The 21,919-nt window shown below is 35.0% G+C and overlaps 1 protein-coding gene across 1 annotated transcript; it reads right to left on the bottom strand.

Annotated features, from left to right (window-relative positions):
• Positions 1–8,135: 8,135 nt before the first annotated feature.
• On the bottom strand, positions 8,136–10,056 carry LOC140831813 (stearoyl-[acyl-carrier-protein] 9-desaturase, chloroplastic-like). The gene is made up of 3 exons (XM_073195550.1): positions 9,867–10,056; positions 8,960–9,464; positions 8,136–8,863 (listed from the first exon to the last, which is right to left on the bottom strand). The coding sequence occupies exons 1-3, from the start codon at positions 9,986–9,988 to the stop codon at positions 8,306–8,308; spliced, it is 1,185 nt and encodes a 394-aa protein (XP_073051651.1). The 5' UTR covers positions 9,989–10,056; the 3' UTR covers positions 8,136–8,305.
• Positions 10,057–21,919: the final 11,863 nt, after the last annotated feature.

Genomic DNA, 21,919 nt, shown 5'->3' with positions numbered 1-21,919 from the left:
TGAGGGAAAGGTTCCCATAGGGACTTGGGACGGATGGGAAGGTATTGCCCTTCAAGCGCAATTGGTGGCAAAAGGATATACTCAAAGACAAGGAGTTGACTTTGAGGAAACCTTTTCACCAGTTGCAATGTTCAAGTCTATAAGGATATTGCTAGCCATAGCTGCATAGTATGACTATGAGATATGGCAGATGGATGTCAAGACAGCCTTTCTTAATGGGGATATTAAGAAAGTGATTTACATGTCTCAACCTGAAGGGTTTACATCTGTCGGAAGTGAGCATATGGTATGCAAACTTCAGAGATCTATTTATGGTCTAAAGCAGGCATCTAGGAGTTGGAACCTTAGATTCGTTGGTACAATCAAAGAGTTTGATTTACTAAGAATCCTGAGGAACCCTGTGTGTATAAGAAGGTCAGTGGGAGTGTTGTGACATTCCTGGTGCTTTATGTTGATGACATTCTACTCATTGGGAATGATGTAGGAATGTTGCAATCAACTAAGATATGGTTAGTGAATAAGTTCTCGATGCAGGACTTGGGTGAAGCATCTTTTGTATTGAGAATACAGGTCTATTGAGATAGATCGAGAAGATTGCTTGGTCTCACCCAGTCCACATACATTGATACCATCGTGAAGCAGTTCTCGATGGATGAGTCCAAGAGAGGACATCTACCAATGTGTCATGGCGTGTCCCTATCCAAGTCCGTCTCCCAAGACTGATGCAGAGATAGCGGCGATGACAAGCATTCCTTATGCATATGCGATTGGTAGCATCATGTATGAGATGATATCTACACGTCCTGACGTGGCTTTCGCACTAAGTGTAGTGAGTAGATATCAATCGAACCCCGGTCTTCCACATTGGAAAGCTGTGAAAGACATCCTCAAGTAGTTGAGAAGGACCAATAAATTGTTCTTGGTCTATGGGGTGGAGAACTGAAATTGGAAGGCTATACCGACTCTAGCTTCCAAAGCGATATCGATGACTCGAAGTCAACCTCTGGATTTGTATTCATGCTCAATGGTGCTGCTGTCTCTTGGAAGAGTTCCAAGCAAGACAATACTACGGATTCCAGCACAGAGGCCGAATACATTGCTGCATTAGATGCAGCAAGGGAGGCTGTTTGGATAAGGAATTTCGTCCAAGAGTTGGGCGTTATTCCTAATGGAGTTGCTCTTATCCCGGTGTTGTGTGACAACACGGGAGCTTTAGCTCAAGCAAAGGAGCCAAGGTCTCATCAGAAGTCCAAACAAGTATTGAGAAAGTACCACATCCTCGGAGAGATTGTGGAAAGAGAAGTGTCTATCGACAAAGTCGGCTCCGCAGACAATGTTGTTGATCCACTAGCTAAGCTTTTACCTGGACCATTATTCGAGATGCATCGCGAATCAATGGGTTTGAAGCATACGGGTAGTTGGCTCTAGTGCAAGTGGGAGATTGTTAGAGTAGGTGCCCGTCGAGCCAAGTGTTGGCCGAGTGTTCACAATGAAACTCTATGTATAAGCAATCTTTATTTTAGTAATATTTGAAATTATTACTTTGGCACATCTTTATCTGTATACCCATGCTAGTTGCATAGATAAAGCCCTTGAATATACAAATGGTAGAAAGAATATGAGATGCTCATATGATGAGTATCATGAAACTCATATTTGTAATACTGTATATTCTAAACGGTTCCTAGTCGATTCAGCCGCCACTAAGAAGGATATAGGCCGCTCGAGTTCGAGACTAGTATCTGCGATGTGAGTACCATGTTTCATTGGTAGGGGACATTGTGATGTCCGAACATGCAGATAGGTGCTCCTGGTAGAGTTCACTGAACAACCCTCCATTAAAGGATTTTCCAAGTGGTTCTCACTTATCGAGTGGAAACGTCCTGGTTTATGGTTGTACACCATTAGTCCTTATGACCCGGGACAACATTGAGACTCTATGTGCTAGCGTTTCACTTTGACTTGTTTACCGACTCTTATGGGGTCATCAGGTGGCAAGGTTGGGTGATCTGTCGAAACATATAGGAGTCGATGCATTGTAGTCGGGGATTCACCGTTTACCTTCGGGTATGGATATCCTATGTGTTATCATGTGTATGTAGGTTGAAATCTCTGGCCAGAGTATGGTGGTAATTATGAAAGGGGTTTCATAGATTACACCATCGATGCAACTACGACATGACACATAGTATCGATTCATTGACAACTCTCGATAAACCAATGGTTGGCGAATCGATCGGGATATATGAGTTGAAGGGACCGTACTGTACGCTAACCATAATTGAATGGTTCTTGCAGGCACTATCATTTGATACCTAGGGAATCATGTAAGCGATGCTGCTAGGCGTTTAACATGGTTGGTTGGGTACTATCAGACTTGAGTTCTGACATTCTTTTTATCAAGGTGTTGATAAGTAAGAATGGAGCAATTGGGGTATGCTCGTATAAGGACATGTTTAGTCCGAATCACATGGAGATGTGAACCCACGGCTAGTTGTATCAATGAACCATTGAGGGCCACACAAGTACTAGCTTTCTAGATCCCGTTGAGAAGTAAAAAATAGTTCAATGTGTTGAACGGCTTATAAAGGAGTTTATAAGCGTAAGGAAAATTAGAAGTATGACTTCTATAAAGGAGAAAATAGTTCAATGTGTTGAACGACTTATAAATGAGTTTATAAGTGTAAAGAAAAATAGAAGTATGACTTCTATGAGAGAAATGTAAATTTTAATTTATGGAAGTGTTCCTAAATTAAAATTGGCCAAGTGAATAATGTAATTGAAAATTGTGATTTTCATAAACATTATTATGGACTAAATTAAATTAATTCAAGTGTTGAATTAATTAAACACTAGTGGACCTAGTAGAGTCCAAATAATTAAATTAATTCAAGTGTTGAATTAATTAAATAATATTGAGTCTTGAAGAGCTCAATTAAAATAATTATTTAACTAGTGGGACTTGGGTAAATTTAAGTAATGTTTAATTAGTCTCAAATATGTTTGAGATAATTAAAATTTAGTCCAAGGTTTTAATTTGATTAAAAACCATATAATATGCATGCATGGGAGGTGAAAGGTTGGGAGACTACTTTTTGTGTTTTCAAGGCATGGCATGCAACTTTTTGGAACAACTTTTCCCACAACCAAAAAAATGTCTCTCCTTCTCTCCTAGCATGAATAGTGGCCGAGTTACTATTCACTTTTTGTCTCCAAGTTTTTCTCTCAATTTTCTTCTTCAATTATTGAGGAAAGAAATCACTTCTCTTTGAAAAATCTTCTTATTTTTCTAGTGCAAAATAAGAAGGGTTCTAGCTAGTTAGTGGTGGGCTTGATTGGAAGAAAGGAGTCCAAAAGAAAGGTGAAGCTTGTAGATTGTCTACCTTCAAGAGCTAAGGTGTTTACACCTTAGTTGGAGCCACAATCAATCTTTGAGATTGATAGGTACATTTCTTAACACACTATGAATGTCATTTTGTTTTTATTGTATTTGCTACACATTATATGAGAGGTGGCCGAAATTTTTGCTAGAAAATATGATTTTCGAAATTTTTGTTGCTTCCGTTGCGCTTCCAGTCACCGTAACCGATCCCCTTTCAATCCCGAAACCTGGAACAGATCGTGAGTGCTCTGAACCATGGTCAAGGGAGGTTTGAACACAGCTAGGACGAGGAGGAGAGTCGCTTGAGCGTTGGGAATGGGGTGATGATCGAGAGCACTACATGAGGGGCCAGGGGCTGTGTGAGTTGCGAGGGGCTGTAGGCCTGGTGCAGCTGCCTTTGGGTTGTAGGCTTGTGTCTAGTGAGTCCAGCAGGGTTCATTAGGGTCCCCAATGGTGCGCCATAAAGATCGGTTAAGTGCTGGAGAAGCTAGGACCAAAATAGGTAAGATATAAATTTATGTGGGTTTGGTTCGAAAGTTTATGTACGTGGCTTGTGCAGGAATTATGGGACTCATTTAAGCTTGGTTTAGAAGGTTCATTAGGGTCTTAATGGTGAGCCATAAAGGTAGGTTAAGTGCTGGAGAAGCTGGGACCAAAATATTTAAGAATTGGGGCCATGTGTCAGAAGATGATTACGCAAAGGAGGGGCCGAGAGATTTGTTCTTTTCCTGGAATATCAGCCAATGGTTTTTGGGTCTGATGTTATAATTTTAGGAGCATTACAGTGTTTTTAAGGTATGGTAAAAATTTGGGAAAGTTTTGGTTAAGTTTCGGTTCGATTCGGGTTAAAACCGGGACCTCGGTCCAAGTTTTAAAACGAATCGGTTAAGTTGTATAATGTGCTCGAGTTTACGTCTAAGAATACTTTTAAATATGTTTTGGGACATTTTAAGGAGGTCGGTAAGCTTCGGATCAATTTTAGAGGTTTAGGGGTAAAACGGTAATTTTTGGGTTTCCAGGGGCAAAATGGTCATTTTGCACCCGGGGTGAGATTTTGTCATGCAGCGCCCTGAGCACAAAGTTATGATATTTTAAATGTTTATGCATCATGATCACGATTTAATATTTTATGGAGATATCCTTCGAATGCTTGGATTTAAGAAAAATTGCATTGGTGTGTGATTTTTATAAGTGATGAAAATAGTAATGTTTTGAATGATGAGAATTAGTCGTGGCTATCAAAGCATATGTAAATATTTAATACGTATATGTAATTGCTGATGATGAGGCCTAGGCACAGTGGGTGGGTGATCCTTTCACTGATATCCGACAGCCCCCGGGTACCGCGGTTTTATGTATGTTGGATCCATCGTAAATGATGATGTACGATAGTCACCTATAATGAACTAAATTCATTAATGATAAAGGATGGATGATGAATGATGAATGATGAACGATGAACGATAAATGATAAACGATATATGATGATTAATGATGAGCTGTTTTGACACGTCATGATTTTACACGACACGTTTATGTTACGTTTTTAAAATTCATGAAAGGTATATTGAGTATGGTATTTTTCACTGTTGTGTGCTATATATATGTATTTGCTATTAACAGTGCAGGTGTGTTGAGTCTTTAGACTCACTAGGCATGTGTGATGCAGGTGAGCTTAATGACGAGGGGACTAGAGGTGCTGAACTCTGAGTAGGCAGACCTGGTGTGATGACACAACCGAAGACCGCATGGTTTCCTCATATTTATGATTTCATGAATTTAGAGGATTTGAGGATTTTTGTATACGCTGTTTTATTTCATTGATGAATGTTAAGATTTCTCTCGTTTAAGTTTTTGCTATAATTTTAATGGAAAATATTTATGATTATTTTTAATTGGTATTTTTAGTAGGATTACATGCATGCAAGATTTTTAAATGCTTATTTTCAAGATGTGGTTTTCTTTTAAAAAATAAAATAAAAATATTTCCGAATTTTAAAACGGTAGATGTTTCAAAAAATTTCTAGTACTTTTAAGAAAACGAATAAGCAGACGTTTCATATCAATTTAGAACAAAGTTTTGAAAATCAGAAAATCGCACCCTTGGCCCAAACAATTTAAGCCCATTATCCAGCACAGTGCTCGAGACATTCCCGTGCAGCCGCTCGCGCGGCCCGTTCACTGCCCCATCATATCGGGCAGGTTGCGAGCAGCCTAGGCACACAGGGCGCGCAGCGTGCGGACGTGCGTGCGTGCGGACATTCCGCACGCCGCGTGCGCTGTACAGACACTCCGCACAGTGCGGGCGGCCGCTCCGCACAGATTTGTGCGCACAGTGCCCTGCCAAGAATAGTTCCAGCAAGCCCCTTTTTTTATTTCTGGAAAAATAAACTTTTTTATGGTGCATCAATTTTCTGAAAAATTTTCTTGTGTGATTAGATCTTGACATCTTGACATTCAAGATATTTAGATCTTGACATCTTGACATTCTAGTACCCAAAACGCAGTGGAAGTTTTTAAAATTTTTACATCTTGACATTCAAGATATTTTTGAGCACTCATATGATTTTAATAAATAAACATTCATAGGATGTTTAGTATATATCGCTAGTGAATTTTCATTTGGCTCCAATCATGCCGGTATAAGCGAAAGTAGCTCTTGTTGTAAATCTTACAAACTTTTTTCAAATCTTCTTTCTTGAATCTCCTAATCCGGTCTACGACTGAATTATTTTTCCTCTTCCAAATTACAATAGAAATTATATATAAGGATTTTACGGAGAGATTGATATGAGGTGGCCGAAAACAAAGAGAGTGGGAGGAGGTTGCTTTTTCGAAAACCCCTTGGCTTGGAGGCTAGGGTTTTCCGAAAATTGTGAATGAATTGTTTTTAACACTAAGCTTAATACACATATATAAGCTTACGGCCCATTAATTAAATTAAACACTTAATGGGCTTAATCAATTAATTATTCTAGTCCAACTAGTTTAATTAATTCATTAATATTTTAAAGTTCAATTAAAAACCTTAATAATATTTATGTTGGTCTTTATTTGAATTTAATATTTATATTATAAATTCATCTCCTTGAATTTATCACCTCCACAATTTAATATTTAATAAACTCAACTTTTAAGTTTAATAAACTAAATTCACCAATTTTATAAATTCAACTTCTTAAATTTACTATCTAATAAATTCAACTCCTTGAATTTATTTTCTCAAAATGTAATTATCATAAATTCAATTCCTTGAATTTATTATATCATAATATAAATTCAATTTCTTGAATTTATTTTCTCAACGAGAACAAAATGATCCAGTGCTTGTGTGACCCTCAATGGTTTAGGGATACAGCTAGTTGTGGGTTCACCACTCTTTGTGATTCAAGACATAATATTTTATTCGGGCTTAGCCTAATTTGTCCCATTTTATGTATCAACAATTGATCATTAGAATGTCAGAAATCATATTTCTGATTAAACCCATCGAATCATGGTAAGAGTGTCTAGTAGCATTGCCCCATGATTCCTTAAGTATCACTAACAGTGCCTGCAATAACTAGTCGATTATGTTTAACGTACAGTATGGTCCCTTCATCTCATATATCTCGATTAAATCTGCAACCATAGGTTCATCAAGGGTTGCATAATAATTCGACAAATATGTGACACTTATAAATATTGGCATCACATGTACTATTAGAGAACTCCTTCTCCAACATACATCTCATACTCCGGCTAGAGAATCCACACACTGTTATTTTATCAGATCACAGGATATCCACACCCGTAGGTGAGCGGTAAATTCCCAACTACAATGCATTGGCTCCTACATGTGTCGAAACTGTACTCAATCTCGTCACTTGATGACTCTCCTGGAGCCGGTAAACGAGTCAAAGCACATCCCTAGCATATAAAGCCTCAGTGTTGTTCCGGGTCGTAAGGACTAACGGTGTACAATCATAACCACAAACTTATCCTCTCGATGAATGATAACCACTTGGAAAGTCTGAGAGAGGGTTGTTCGGTATAATTATCACATGGTACACAACATCACAGATGCTAGTCTCGAGCTCAAGCGACCTTTATCCATGTTTTAGGTGGCTGAATCGACTAGGAACGAATTTAGATTATATAGTGTTTACACATGAGTTTCAACATTGAATTACGATTCATTTGTATTAAAGTATAATCAAGGTCTTTATCTATGTTGATAACATATGTATATAGATAAAGAAATAACAAACCATGAAATAATGATTTATATTAAATAAAGATTGCTTACTATAACTTGAGTCAATAAATTCCCTAGCCAATCGTTGACTTGTAAGGCATCTACTCTGAAAATACATATTATGAATCTGTCATTGTTGTTAATATATGGATGGATCGAATTAATTATTTATATAAAGATATTTTAGGTATTTGACATATATTATTGTTTCCTAATTTTTTTTTAAATTATGGGTAGCTGTCATTAAGTCATAATTCACATACATAGATAAGTCAAAAGAACATAGTTTGAGAGGAAAAAGATTCTTGTAAAAATTATTATTGTTTTCAGAGTGTACTACTATAAATCTTGTGTGTACTTGTGTTTATCATTCGTCCTTTTTATCGCTTTCGAAAATTAAAACCTGGCCTTATTTCATAGCCACTGTTGATTCCCTCAAGATGATCGATTTCATTTGCTAAGAACAACTTCTTTTGAAAGTTCAAGGGGATTGTTGAATAAATATACCAAATAAAGTATATTAATTGAGATATATAATACATATATTTGCATAATATAGTACATGAATTATTTAGGTACATGAATATCATCCTGTATAAGCCTATGAACTGGTATTCTCCATGTATGCTTATTTATGATTATCATTATTAGTCAATACTCATAAATTGCATCAATATGTATGATATTCAAATCTTTCTACCAAATATCCAACTAAAGGGAACGCTGGCCGATGCTTGATTTGCCTGTGCTTGTGCCCTCTCTTCTAACTTCCTGAACCTTGGAACTAACCCACACAAATATTCTTGTGCTTTACGCCCCTCGTCTGAGAGGCCTGTCAACTTCTCCACACCCCATCTGTCCACTAAGTATTCCATAATGTCTGTATAGTCCCTGGTAGTGTAAACTCCAATCTGTTGTCCGACGGCTGAGAAGTTTATGAAAAGATTTTTATCCACACCGTCATACATCATATGGGCTGGCATTACGATTTTCTTCTTCATCATGTCAGCGAAAGACCTAACCATGTCATCAGGTTCGATCTCAAAGAACTTCTCGGCAATTCTGGTGTAGGCAATTTCATGGCGTTTCTCATCTGCGGCAATAACCCCACAAATCTGAGCCAGTTTTGTATCCCCATATTTTTTGGCAAGCCTAGCAGTGTTTCCATGAGATATGAAGGTTGCCCTTTCTTGAAATGAAACGTAGATAATTCCATGATATGTGTTGTTCTCCGTGCGTACATCCTTTTAGTTTTAAAGTACAGAATGACAAGGTTAAAAACTCAAAAAACATGCAGCAGAATAAGTTTATTATTACTTAATTACATATAATTATATTACCATTCCAGAACTGATCAAGTATTGTATGGTTTTCTCGATTTGCTTCATATCAACGCGCCCTGAAAGATAAAGATATCGATTGAGAAGATCGCCGTGCCGATTCTCTTCTGCAGTCCACCCTCGGAGCCAAGCTGCCAAAGGCGTGGGGTTAACACCAGTATCATCTCTGACTCCATCAAATGTACTAAAAAATGTCTGATAAGTTGGAAGTGCTTCCTCCGTAATCATGTGACCAACCAATGCAACGAAAAAGTCATCTGGGATCTCTTTGGTTCTCTCCCTCAGTTCTTTGACCTGATCTTCGTATCCTTCGGAAGTGTAGTCGGGTAAATAGTCACTCGGCTGCCAAGATTTCTCGACGTCTTTTAGCATCACCAAGATATTGTTTTCGACCCAATCATTCACCCCATTTATGATCTCACCTTTTTCTGGTGGCATGAAACGAGTCACTTGTTTGAGTTCATTTCTCGGGGCAGTGAATGGTTCTTTTAGGTTTGTTACCTCCCTACAATCAAGAAGAATAAAACATAGTAAAAAAACATCGAGTCAGAGCCGCTTTGACACTATATTTTGGACTTTTAATTAACGTCAAAGCCATCCTTGTGGTTTTTTTTAATATGGACAATATTTAGAACATGCAAAATAATTTAAAGTAGTTATATATGAAAAGTCAAGAACTAAAATATACATTATTTTTCCACACATGAATATTTGTGCGTAACGTAATTTGTTCATAAACCAGCACAATTTTCAACTGGTTAAGAAATAAGATTAAAGATAATGATGTTATTGAAAGAAGACTCCATGCGGGTGCTTTTATCCATATCAAGAGAACATCTATCGATATTGTAAAAAAAAAAAGAAAAAAAAAAGAAAAAAAAAAGAAAAATTAGAATCAAGAAGATACACTGAAGAAGAATGAAGTGTCGACGCCATGGAAACTCTGCGAGAAGGTCTGATATCATTAGCATCAGGAAAATAAGACATCATCTTGTAGGAATTGAAAGCAAGATTCGTTATAAGTGCCATTTTCAATCTCTTAATTATGAAGTACTTAATGGATTTTACCAGAAAAAAGATGGAGAAATAAAGGAATTAATGGGAAATTGCATGGTGCAGAGGAGGGTTTAAATAGGAAAAAATAATACATATTATTTTCAACTAATTTTACATGTCATTGTTACAAATTTAATTTTAATGTAATAATCAGAGCTTTGGATTGAAACAACTCTATCTTCAAATTAAGACAATTAAGATTATACAAGCTAAACATTTTCACAAATAAATGTAAAATGTCGAACAATTATTTTATTTTTTTAGGGTGGGCTAATAAATGTAAGCTTTGATTGTAGCATAGATTATGTGGAACAGTTAAAATGTTATTATTTTTTGATTTTTTTTAATTGGGAAAAAAATTTAATATAAAATGTTGATTTTAATATTATACATCATAATATTAAATAATCATTTAATCTTGCAACTTAGACTACTTAATCAATTAAATTTAACTATTGTTAGATAGGCAGCATAGTGAATTATTGTGTGACAATTTTAATAAAAAAATTATATATTTTTTCCAAATAAAATAATTTTTTAAATATTTAATTTGGCACTTTAATTTGTTTGTAGTAGTTAAAAAAGTTTGGTCAGACATATTATATATCTAACTAAAAATAAAAATTTCATCAAAAAATAAAACCCAAATTGGAAAATAAATAGATAATTGCGATAACATCAATAATTTTGTCCATATTTTATTTTGATGAGATGATATTTAAACTCCATAAATTGTTAAATAAACTACATTTTGAATTGTTTTAAAAAAAAAAAAGTCAAAATGTAGTTTTTTTAACAAATAAGAGTTTAAATATCATGTCAACTTCAAAATAATTCTAGATAAAAATAATTACTACGTAAAATATAGACCACTGGACTATTTTTTTGGGGTTAGGCGACTAACAAATGCAAGATAGATTAGGCATGCTGCGAGTGTTGCCCACATTATGTTGAAACATAAGTCGAACTAGGGCAAAATTTGTTTTGATTTTTTTGTGGTCCTCCCAATACTGTTTTTCTTAATACGATAAATAATAACTTTTGATTGGGATCAAGGATTTAGATATTTAAATAAGTATTTAGAAGGAAAAATTAAATTGAGATCAAGGAGACATAATGAACTTAAGTTTTATCAGAGTAGCGCAGTGGAAGCGTGGATTTTTGGGATACTAGAACTAAGCGCAGCGGAAGCGTGAATTTTTGAGATACTAGAACTAAGTCTAAACTTTTGAGTATCGAGGATAAGCGAATTTCGAGGACGAAATTAAATATAAGGGAGGGAGAATATAACGCCCCGAAAATTAAATGGTGCCATGCGAACCACGTGCATACGAGTTATTAAATTCTTTGGTATTTTAATTAAATTTTTTGATTGCATGGATTAAATATGTTGTGCATATTTGCTTGTTTAAAATATATTTTCTTCATTGCTGCATTAAAATGTATTTTAAAAGGTTATTCGAGTTACGATCGAGGAACGGAGACCGATAGCTGAAAAATAGAAAATATTTTTATTAAATAATTGTTTTTAATTATTTAAAATATGGGTGATGATTTTTCATATTTTTTAAAATAAGGGGTTTTTGAGGTGATTTTATACACCGGGACGTAATTTTTATCGGTATTGATTTTTCAACAAAAATACAAACGTAATAGCAACCCGGCTAATAAATTCAAAAACTTATTTAAGCAAAAATATTTTTAATATTTGAATTGAGCACTAATGGACCTAATTATCATGGTTAATAGGCCTAAACCTTGTTTAGGGATTAATTAAAATATATAAAGTGCAAAACCCCACCCCTTGCACTCATAACTCACGCCCCACTCTATTTTCAACAAATCAGACTCTTTCTTCCAAAGTCAACTCACGGCACACACCATAGCAACTAGGAGAGTTTGAAATTTACAAGGAAAAGCAAAGAAAGCATTCTGATTGCTAGGAAAATTCAAGCCGTCGTCTCCTCGTTATCGCTATTCGATTCGTCGACGTTTTTTCGTGCGTAAAACACGCAAAGGCACGCCATATCTCTTTTTACTCAGTAATTATTTAAAATCGTTTTGCATGAAAAACAAGCCACACATCATATAATATTTTCGCAACTATGCATCCCCATGGTTTGAACTCTTGATTTTTCATCCAAAAACATGATTATTATGTTGACTAAGGGGCTGCCATGTCTTAGGATTTTAAGGGGCACGATTAACACAAGTTTTAGTCATACAAACACACGCACGGACTGCACATAAGAATGGAACAAAGCTGGACCCAATTTCAAGTTATGGTGGCTGTGTGTTTGGTTAAGGGGAAAGGTGATGCATGGCTTGGCTTTGGCTGGACCAGGGCTGGGCTAGGGTCATGTATGAGTCAAGTGAAGAGTCCTAGCCACGCTAGGACTCGAAAACCATGGGCTGGGAGGAGTCCTTGCCAACAAGGACTCCACCCGAGAAACTAGAAATAACATGGCGCAGGTTTGCTGCTGTTGCAGGGAAGAAAGAGGCTCGGCCAGGGGCTTAGGGCTGGGTTAAGCTAGGTACTTATGGTCCTAGGAGGGTGCACAAGGGCTGGGCTAGGGGCTGGTGCAGCTTGGGTGCGCTGTGGATCGAGGGTACTTGATGAAGCGCATGGGTAGCATGTGCACGCGCGAGGCTGCTGGGGGGTTCAGTGGCTCGCTGCGTGGGGTCCAGGGCTTGGGCTGGTTGGTCAGGGTCTGGGCGTGGTCCACGGTTGGTCAGGGTCGGCTGGGCTCGGGGGTGGCTCGGCTGGATGTGACCTAGGATGACTAGGAGTCTTCTAACGTGAGTTTTAGGAGAGTGCAGAAAGTTGGGCCAAGTTTCAGAATTGTTTTGGGCGGGCCAGAGCTGGTTTAACGGGCTGGTCTTGGTCAGTAGGGTCCCTAGGTGGGTTGGCTAAGTTTAGGCTCGAGGTGGCTCGGGCGTGGCTCGAGTAAATTGGGAGATGGCTCGGCGTGTTCGTCGATGTGTCAAAAACGAAAATAATAAAGCTAAAAATGAATCTGTTGATCCACGGGGGTGGCTTATGACTTGGAAGGGTAGAATAAATACTAAAAATATTATGTTTAAAATTTGGGATCAAAATAATGAGTTTTTGTTTTAATCGGGTTTTAATCGCCGCACTAAACGTTAATTAACGAGTTAATTGAAAAGCCTCGTTTTTAAGCTTTATAAAATTATGAAAAATTATATTTAAGCTTAAATAATTATTAAAAGTCTATATTTTTAATTTGGGAATTTTATATTAAGTTTTTGTTTAATTCGGGATTAAAACGCAGTAATACGTCTTATTTAAAGATTAAATTAAAAGTCCTCGATTTATGCTGAATAAAAATGTGAGAAAATTCATGTAAGTTTAAATAATTATTTGGGACATGTTAAAGTCAATGAAATTAATTAAATGTCAAAAATGTGAAATTTTACTTTCAGGGGTAAAACGGTCTTTTTACACCTAAAAATTAGTAAACGTCACGGCAGTGTCCTGAATGCTGTTTTATATGTTAATATGATTATGTCTGTTTATATGTTAATATGTAAATTTTAAATGTGTATGGATATTTAAGACGTTAATATGTTTAATTTTTATGATTTAATATGCTAAAACGTTTATTTTAAATGTTATGATTTAAATGTTTATTTTAAAATGTTTATGGATTTTTATGATTTTTTAATATGTTAAGTTATGATTTTTAATTGTCTATGCTTTTTATTATTTAAATTGGACATTTAAAGATATATTGGATGCTTGGTTTCAAAATAAAATGATATTACATGCATGTTTTTATTAAGTGGTGGAAATATGACATGTTGAAGGATGTGAAGGGATTGTGACTACAATATGTTGGAAATATCGTAAGGGTTATGGTCCTAGTGGGAGCCCGACGATCGTGTTTCCGTTGATACGAATATGAATACGAATATGTTAATACGTAGGCGAGGGCCCAGTTGACCGGTGAGAGTGTTGTTGGTGTCCCTCGCTGCCCAGTACTGTGTTTTTCTTTAGATGGATCCATCGCCTAATACGATCAAGAATATGAGTCAAAATCACGATCCGAATTCAACATACACGAACATGAATATGAATATGAATATGAGGACATTAATATGTTGCTATGAATATGAATATGAATATGTTAATATTCAATCTTGTTTTTTTGAACATAAAGAAATAAAGAAGCCAATTAGTAACCCAAGATTCCATACTTTTAGTCCCATAGATCCTATATCAATCTATATGAAGAAGAAATCATGTAACGAAGCTCTTCTATTTTGGTTCATGGTTTCTCTTTGGTGGATAAGGATCCCGTAAAAACTTCTATCGAGGAATGGGCCAAAGCGGGTTCTCCGTAATAATTATGACCCATACCTTTTGCCAATTTAGCTCTTAATATAGAAAGTCCATCTATTCCTAATCTCCAATGAAAATAAAAAAAAAAGCAATCCATTGGAAAATTCGAATTGAAGGGTGATCTAAGATCGGTCACTAAAATATGTCTATGGTTAACTAATTGATAATATGAATATGAGGACATGAATATGTTGATATGAATATGTTTATGCATAAGATTACGAAAACGTTTTTATTTAAAGTTTTATGCATCATGAAAATGTTCACGAAAATGTTTGTGTTTATGCGTCTTCATGAAAACGATGTTTTAAGTACAAGTATTTTTCACTGTGGTATGTGATCTGTATATGTAGTATTTGTTATCAAGGATATGAGATGTTGAGTCTTTAGACTCACTAGGTGTGATTGACGCATGTGATAGTAATAACTATGATAATGGAGGTCTTGATGGTTGATTTTGCTGGACTGAATGTGCATATAACCCGAGCACCAACGTTAGTTTTCCGCACTAGTTATGATTTATGATTTTAAGTGATGTTCAAGATATTTTTACGACAATTTATTTATGAGTGGTTTTTGAGAGTTTATAGTATGGGCTATACTTTTCAAATAATGTTTTTAGGTTGGTAAAATGTTTGACGATTTTATGCTTTAAAATATTCTCCTTTGGATTTTTAAATGTTAGTTGGATTTTTATTTTAAAATGGTGACAAGATATTTTAAAGTATTTTTATATATTTATATAATTAATTATGGAGATTAAGGAGGAAAAAAAATAATTTCTAGCACGTTTTAAGAAAACGAGTAGTAGACGTTTCAGTTGGTATCAGAGAAAAGGTCCTGTAAAGGGTTCTGCCACTATCAGCGCCGGTAAGATCAGTCGTCAAGCCTCAACTTGTAAGTTTTACATGCTCTATATGAATTTATAATGTTACCTGCATAATTACATGGATAATATGTTTACGTCACATGTTTAATAGTTGTATGAGGAAATATGTTTTATGTGCTTTAGAATTTTTATACGTGTTACGACATGAAATCAGAAATTATTTGATTTCAACGCATGTTGGCTTCGTGGTGGAATTGGACTATATTAATTTTTGGGTTTTAGTATTGACGTTCAATGTTTGGGCCATAAGAAATAGTGAATATTATGAATGCTTTTGGGACACGTAGATTTTCTAAGAAAATATTTATGATTCATGGTTACTAGTTGAATAAATTTTTGGGAATTACTCATAATAAATAATGATTCGAGGATTTGCAATGATTTGGGAGTAAGAAAATGTATAAATTGAAATTTTAAGTTTTGATGGAAGTGTAATATTGGTTATCATGAGAATTGATTTCGGGTAAATAAGTGTAAAATTTTGAAATTTTGTTATGGGAAACATGTAGAATTAAATTAAGAACGCCAAAAATTTATGATTAATCATAGGATTTTTGAAATTGATGACCAATTAGGATGATTTTTGAGGAAATTCAGAATTTATTTTGCAACTTTAATGAATTTGAGAACTAGTTTAGCAATAAGCGAGAATTGAATGGGTTAAAAGATAAAAATTTTCGATGATTTAGACTTTTAAGAATATTTTCTTGGGATATTTTGGTTATAATGTGATAAGGAATATTAATCAAGGATTTTTAAGATTGAATCAATATTATGCTTGAAAATCTAAGTGTTAACGGATGCATTCGGGATTTTAAGATTGAAATTTGATAAGTTGATTAATATTTTGGGTATAAAATAAGGAAAACAATATATGATAAATATGGTCATCCATCTTTTAATATTGGGAATCGTAATAAATATTGAAATTCAAGATTATAATAGTATAGCACTAAGTTATTATGCGTTTTCTTAAGTTGCAAATCGCAAATAAGGATTTAGAAGGAAAAATTTAATTGGGATTAAAGAGACGTAATGACATTCTAGAACTTAAGTTTTATCATAGTAACGCAGCGGAATCGTGGATTTTTGGGATACTAGAACTAAGTATAAATTTTTGATTATCGAGGATAAGTGAATTTCGAGGATGAAATTCAATTTAAAGGGGGGATAATGTAACACCCCGAAAATTTAAAGGGTCCACGCGAACCACATGCATACGAGTTATTAAATTCTTTGGTATTTTAATTAAATGTTTTGATTGCATGGATTAAATATGTTGTGCATATTTGCATGTTTAAAATATATTTTTTCTTCATGGTTGCATTAAAATGTATTTTTAAAGGTTATTCGAGTTGCGATCGAGGAACGGAGACCGATGGCTGAAAATTAGAAAATGTTTTTATTGAATAATTGTTTTTAATTATTTAAAATATGGGTGATGTTTTTTCATATTTTTTAAAATTAGGGATTTTTTATGTGATTTTATAAGTCGGGACGTAGATTTTATCAATATTGGTTTTCAACAAAAATACAAACTAATAGCAACCCGGCTAATAAATTTACAAACTTATTTAAGCAAAAATATTTTTAATATTTGAATTGAGCACTAATGGGCTTAATTATCATGATTAATGGGCCTAAACCTTGTTTAGTGATTAATTAAAATATATAAAGTTCAAAACCCCACCCCTTGCACTCATAACTCACGCCCCACTCTATTTTCAACAAATCAAACTATTTCTTCCAAAGTCAACTCACGGCACACATCATAGCAGAAAGTTTGAAATTTACAAGGAAAAGCAAAGAAAGCATCAATGATTGCTAGGAAAATTTAAGTCGTCGTCTCCTTGTCATCGCTATTCAATTCGTCGACGTTTTTTCGTGTGTAAAACACGCAAAGGCACGCCATATTCTCTTTTTACTCAGTAATTATTTAAAATCGCTTTGCATGAAAAACAAGCCACACATCATAATATTTTCGCAACTATACATCTCCATGGTTTGAACTCTCGATTTTTCATCCAAAAACATGATTATTATGTTGATTAAGGGGCTTCCATGTCTTAGGATGTTAAGGGGCACGATTCACACAAGTTTTAGAGTCATTCAAACACACGCACGGACTGCACATAAGAATGGAACAAAGCTGGACCCAATTTCACATTATGGTGGCTGTGTGTTTGGTTAAGGGGAAAGGTGATGCATGGCTTGGCTTTGGCTGGACCAGGGCTGGGCTAGGGTGAGGTATGAGTCAAGTGAAGAGTCCTAGCCACGCTAGGCCTTGAAAACCAGGGGCTGGGAGCAGGGGTGGAGTCAGGATTCGAAATTACTTGGGGCTGGCTCCGTCCCACTGTATTTAATAAAATAAATAATTAACTAAAAAATTTAAAATAAATAATATGTAAACATTGACTTCATTAAAATATAGAACAATAAGGAGCTAAAACACTACTGAAGTTGTGCTATTCGATTCTTCTTAGAATAAAACTCATTCATTATTAAATTGTTATCAATTTTTTCAACCAAATCTCGTTTGATGTAGATTACCATAGAATATCCGAAAAACTATGCTTCCATCTTGCTACAAAGAGTTGTTTTAATAAATTTCATTGATTTTTTAAATTAATTCAGCCCGATAAGTATTTGGGTTGAAACTGATATTTTGTTCACCGATAGACTGAAGTGATGTATGACCTTATCTTAATTATAAAAAAAGATTTTTCAAATTTTTTACCCTTAAGAATCATTGCGGTCAAAAGAAAAAGTCAGTTCACATAATTTTTAAAAACCAACGGAAAAAATTAATAATGATATTTACAAACATTAAAGAATAATATAGACATTAATAGAAAACAAAAAGCTTGATATATCATTTAATTCATTATGCACAAAATTCAAATAATCGATAGATCATATAATATCATATACTATGATTCACATGGAAAATTTACGCAATTTCTCAAAACCATTACTTTATTTTTCTCAAATTCAATTCTTATATACATACATTAATTCATACTAAAAAAATTAAAACTCTATAAAAATTTTAGTATTAATAGAAATTAAATAAAGATATAATAAAATATGTATTAAATGCATAATTGTATTATCATATTAGTTAAATTTAATATATTTGTCTGTTATTGTAAATATAGTCAAAATATATTTGGAACTTAAAGCTAATTTTAAAAATCAACTAACGTGCGCTGTGTCTCAAGGAAACTTGATGAAGCGCACGCGCGAGGCTGCTGGGCGGGTTCAGTGGCTCGCTACGTGGGGTCCAGGGCTTGGGCTGGTTGGTCAGGGTCTGGGCGTGGTCCAGGGTTGTCATGGTCGGCTGGGCTCGGGGGTGGCTCTGCTAGAGGTGACCTAGGAAGACTAGGAGTCTGCTAACGTGAGTCTTAGGAGAGGCCAGAAAGTTGGGACAAGTTTCAGAAGTGCTTTGGGCAGGCCAGGGCTGGTTTTACAGGCTGGGCTTCGTTATTAGGGTCCCTAGGTGGGTTGGCTAGGTTTTGGCTCGGGCGTGGCTCTAGTAAATTGGGAGATAGCTCGGCGTGTTCGTCGATGTGTCAAAAACAAAAATAATAAAGCTAAAAATGAATCTGTGGGTCCACGGGCGGGGCTCATGACTTGGAAGGGTAGAATAAATACTAAAAATGTTATGTTTAAAATTTGGGATCAGAATAATGAGTTTTTGATTTAATCGGGATTTAATCGCCGCACAAAACGTTAATTAACGAGTTAATTGAAATGCCTAGTTTAAGCTTTATAAAATTATGGAAAATTATATTTAAGCTTAAATAATTATTAAAAGTCTAAGTTTTGAATTTTGGAATTTTATATTAAGTTTTGGTTTAATTCGGGATTAAAATGCAGTAATACGTCTTATTTAAATATTAAATTAAAAGTCCTCGATTATGCTGAATAAAAATGTGAGAAAATTCATGTAAGTTTAAATAATTATTTGGGACATTTTAAGTCAATGAAATTAAGAAAATGTCAAAAACGTGAAATTTTACGTTCAAGGATAAAACGGTCTTTTTACACCTAAAAATTAGTAAATGTAATGACAGTGTCCTGAATGCTGTTTTATATGTTAATATGATTATTTTAAATGATTATGTATATTTATATGTTAATATGTCAATTTTAAATGTTTATGGATTTTTAAGACGTTAATATGTTTAATGTTTTATGATTTAATATGCTAAAACGTTATTTTAAATGTTATTTTAAAAATTTATGATGTTAAAATGTTTATTTTAAAATGTTCATGGATGTTTATGATTTTTTAATATGTTAAGTTATGATTTTTAAATGTCTTTGATTTTTATGATTAAAATTGGACATTTAAAAGTTATATTACATGCTTGGTTTCAAAATAAAATGATATTATATGCATGTTTTTATTAAGTGATGGAAATATGACATGTTGAAGGATGTGAAGGGATTGTGACTACAATATGTTGGAAATATCGTGAGGGTTATGATCTCAGTGGGAGCCCGACGATCGTGTTTCCGTTGATACGAATACGAATACGAATATGTTAATACGTAGGCCAAGGCCCAGTTGACCGATGAAAGTGTTGCTGGTGTCCCCCGCCGCCAAGTTTTATAAATTCAACTTTTGAGTTTAATAAATTAAATTCTCAAATTTTATAAATTCAACTCTTTGAATTTATTCTCTCCAGATTTCATAAATTCAATTTCTTGAATTTAATATCTCATAAATCTAACTCCTTTAATTTATTTTCTCAAAATTTAATTATCATAAATTCAACTCCTTGAATTTACTATATCATAATATAAATTCAACTTCTTGAATTTATTCTCTCAATGGGAACAAAATGATCCAGTTCTTGTGACCTTCAATGGTTCAAGGATACAACTAGCCGTGGGTTCACAACTCTTTATGGTTCAGGACATAATCTTTTATTCGGGCTTACCCTAATTTGCACATTCTATATATCAACAATTGATCATTAGAATGTAATAAATCGTATTTCTGATTAAACCCATCGAATCATGGTAAGAGCGTTTAGTATCATCGCCCCATGATTCCCTAGGTATCATGATAGTTCCTGCAAGAACCAGTCGATTATGATTAACATACAGTACGGTCCCTTCTTCTCATTCATCACGATCGAATCTGCAACCATTGGTTCATCGAGGGTTGAATAATAATTCGATAACTATGTGACACATATAAATAGTGGCATCACATGTACTATTAGAGAACTCCTTCTCCAACAGACATCTCATACTCTGGATAGAGACTCCACGCACTATTATTTCATCAGATCACATAGGATATCCACACCCGTAGGTGAGCGATGAATTCCCGACTACAATGCACTGGCTCCTACATGTGTCGCAACTGTACCCAATCTCGCCAGCTGATGACTCTCCTGGAGCCGGTAAACGAGTCAAAGAACAGCCCTGGCATATAAAGCCTCAGTGTTGTTGTAATGCCCTAGATTTTATATCATGTTAAGCAAAGATTATTGAAGTTGAATTGATATAATTATAGACGGGCTATTACGAGACCAGATTGGCCAAGGCAATTAAACTACACAAGTTGGGGACAGAACTAGTGGCGCCCGAACGGTAGTTTATGACCGCCCGAGCGCCAATGTAGTACGTCGCGGGCAGAAGACTTGGCGCCCGGGCGGTAGATTGTTACCGCCCGAGCGCCAAAGGGGCAATCTGAAGGGCTTGAGCCGAGAGGGCCGCGCTCGAGCGGTGCATTATTACCGCCCGAGCGCCGACCAGGATGCGAGAAAAGTGACACGTTTTATTTACATGCAAACATGATATATATATATATATAGCAAGCACCTCAATTCTCTCAGATAAGAAAAGAAGGAACGGAGGTTTTGAGAAAACAATTCAAGTTCTTGAGTTGATAATTCAACGTGCGATCAATCCGTCCGTTAGATTTTAAATCCGATTTCGGTACTGTGTTCCTAGCAACGTAGACTACAACTGGACGTAAGTTTTACTACGTTTTAACATGTTCTGAAATTATGATGTTGTTAGAACTAAATACACGTCATATATGTTATTCTTGACATGTTAGACAACGTAGAATCGAATTCAGATTTAAGAATAGACTGATTATGCAATTGTTATGAATTTCAGAGTGAAATTGATTGAGATTTGATATCAGAATGGTGTTGATATTGGTTTTGAGTGTACAGATATTGAGATTATGAAATGTACTGATATTGATTATGAATTCTGGTAGTATATCTGTGATGTTGAGATTGACGGGGTATCAAGACTGTATTGTTATGCCGTTAAAACATCAGTTGATTAGATTGACCAGATTCAGTAATGATTTCGATTGTAACGTGAGATCGTTGATATGAATTAGATTGTACCTTGTTCAGATATGGATCAGATTATATACTGATTTGAGTATTGATTAGCACAGGTTTTGAATTGAGTTATATACTGATATTGTATTTATGTGATTGTCATTGCCAGACCGGGTATGGACCGATCAGAATACGAGACGTCGTCTTCGTCAGACCGGGAAGACAAAGGTATAAGTCAATGTGGTATTGGGAGATGGACTTGAGTCGGTTTAGACTTGGGTTTCCCTAAATCACATACTTTACTTTACTGCATTGATATTTGCATTGAG

Source organism: Primulina eburnea, chromosome 5 (genome assembly GCF_022965805.1).
Source record: "Primulina eburnea isolate SZY01 chromosome 5, ASM2296580v1, whole genome shotgun sequence".
In the NCBI taxonomy this organism is placed as follows: domain Eukaryota; kingdom Viridiplantae; phylum Streptophyta; class Magnoliopsida; order Lamiales; family Gesneriaceae; genus Primulina; species Primulina eburnea.
Note: the sequence above shows the minus strand (reverse complement) of the source record. Positions and strands in the feature narration are given on the sequence as shown.

What these genes read in the sequence shown, in the direction of transcription:
- LOC140831813 (XM_073195550.1), bottom strand. Translation starts at nt 9,988, where the DNA reads ATGGCACTTATAACGAATCTTGCTTTCAATTCCTACAAGATGATGTCT. An exon ending in ACACTTCATTCTTCTTCAGT is followed by an intron (nt 9,465 to 9,866) that starts GTATCTTCTTGA and finishes TCTTGATTGTAG; the next exon opens with GGAGGTAACAAACCTAAAAG. An exon ending in ACTTGATCAGTTCTGGAATG is followed by an intron (nt 8,864 to 8,959) that starts GTAATATAATTA and finishes TAAAACTAAAAG; the next exon opens with GATGTACGCACGGAGAACAA.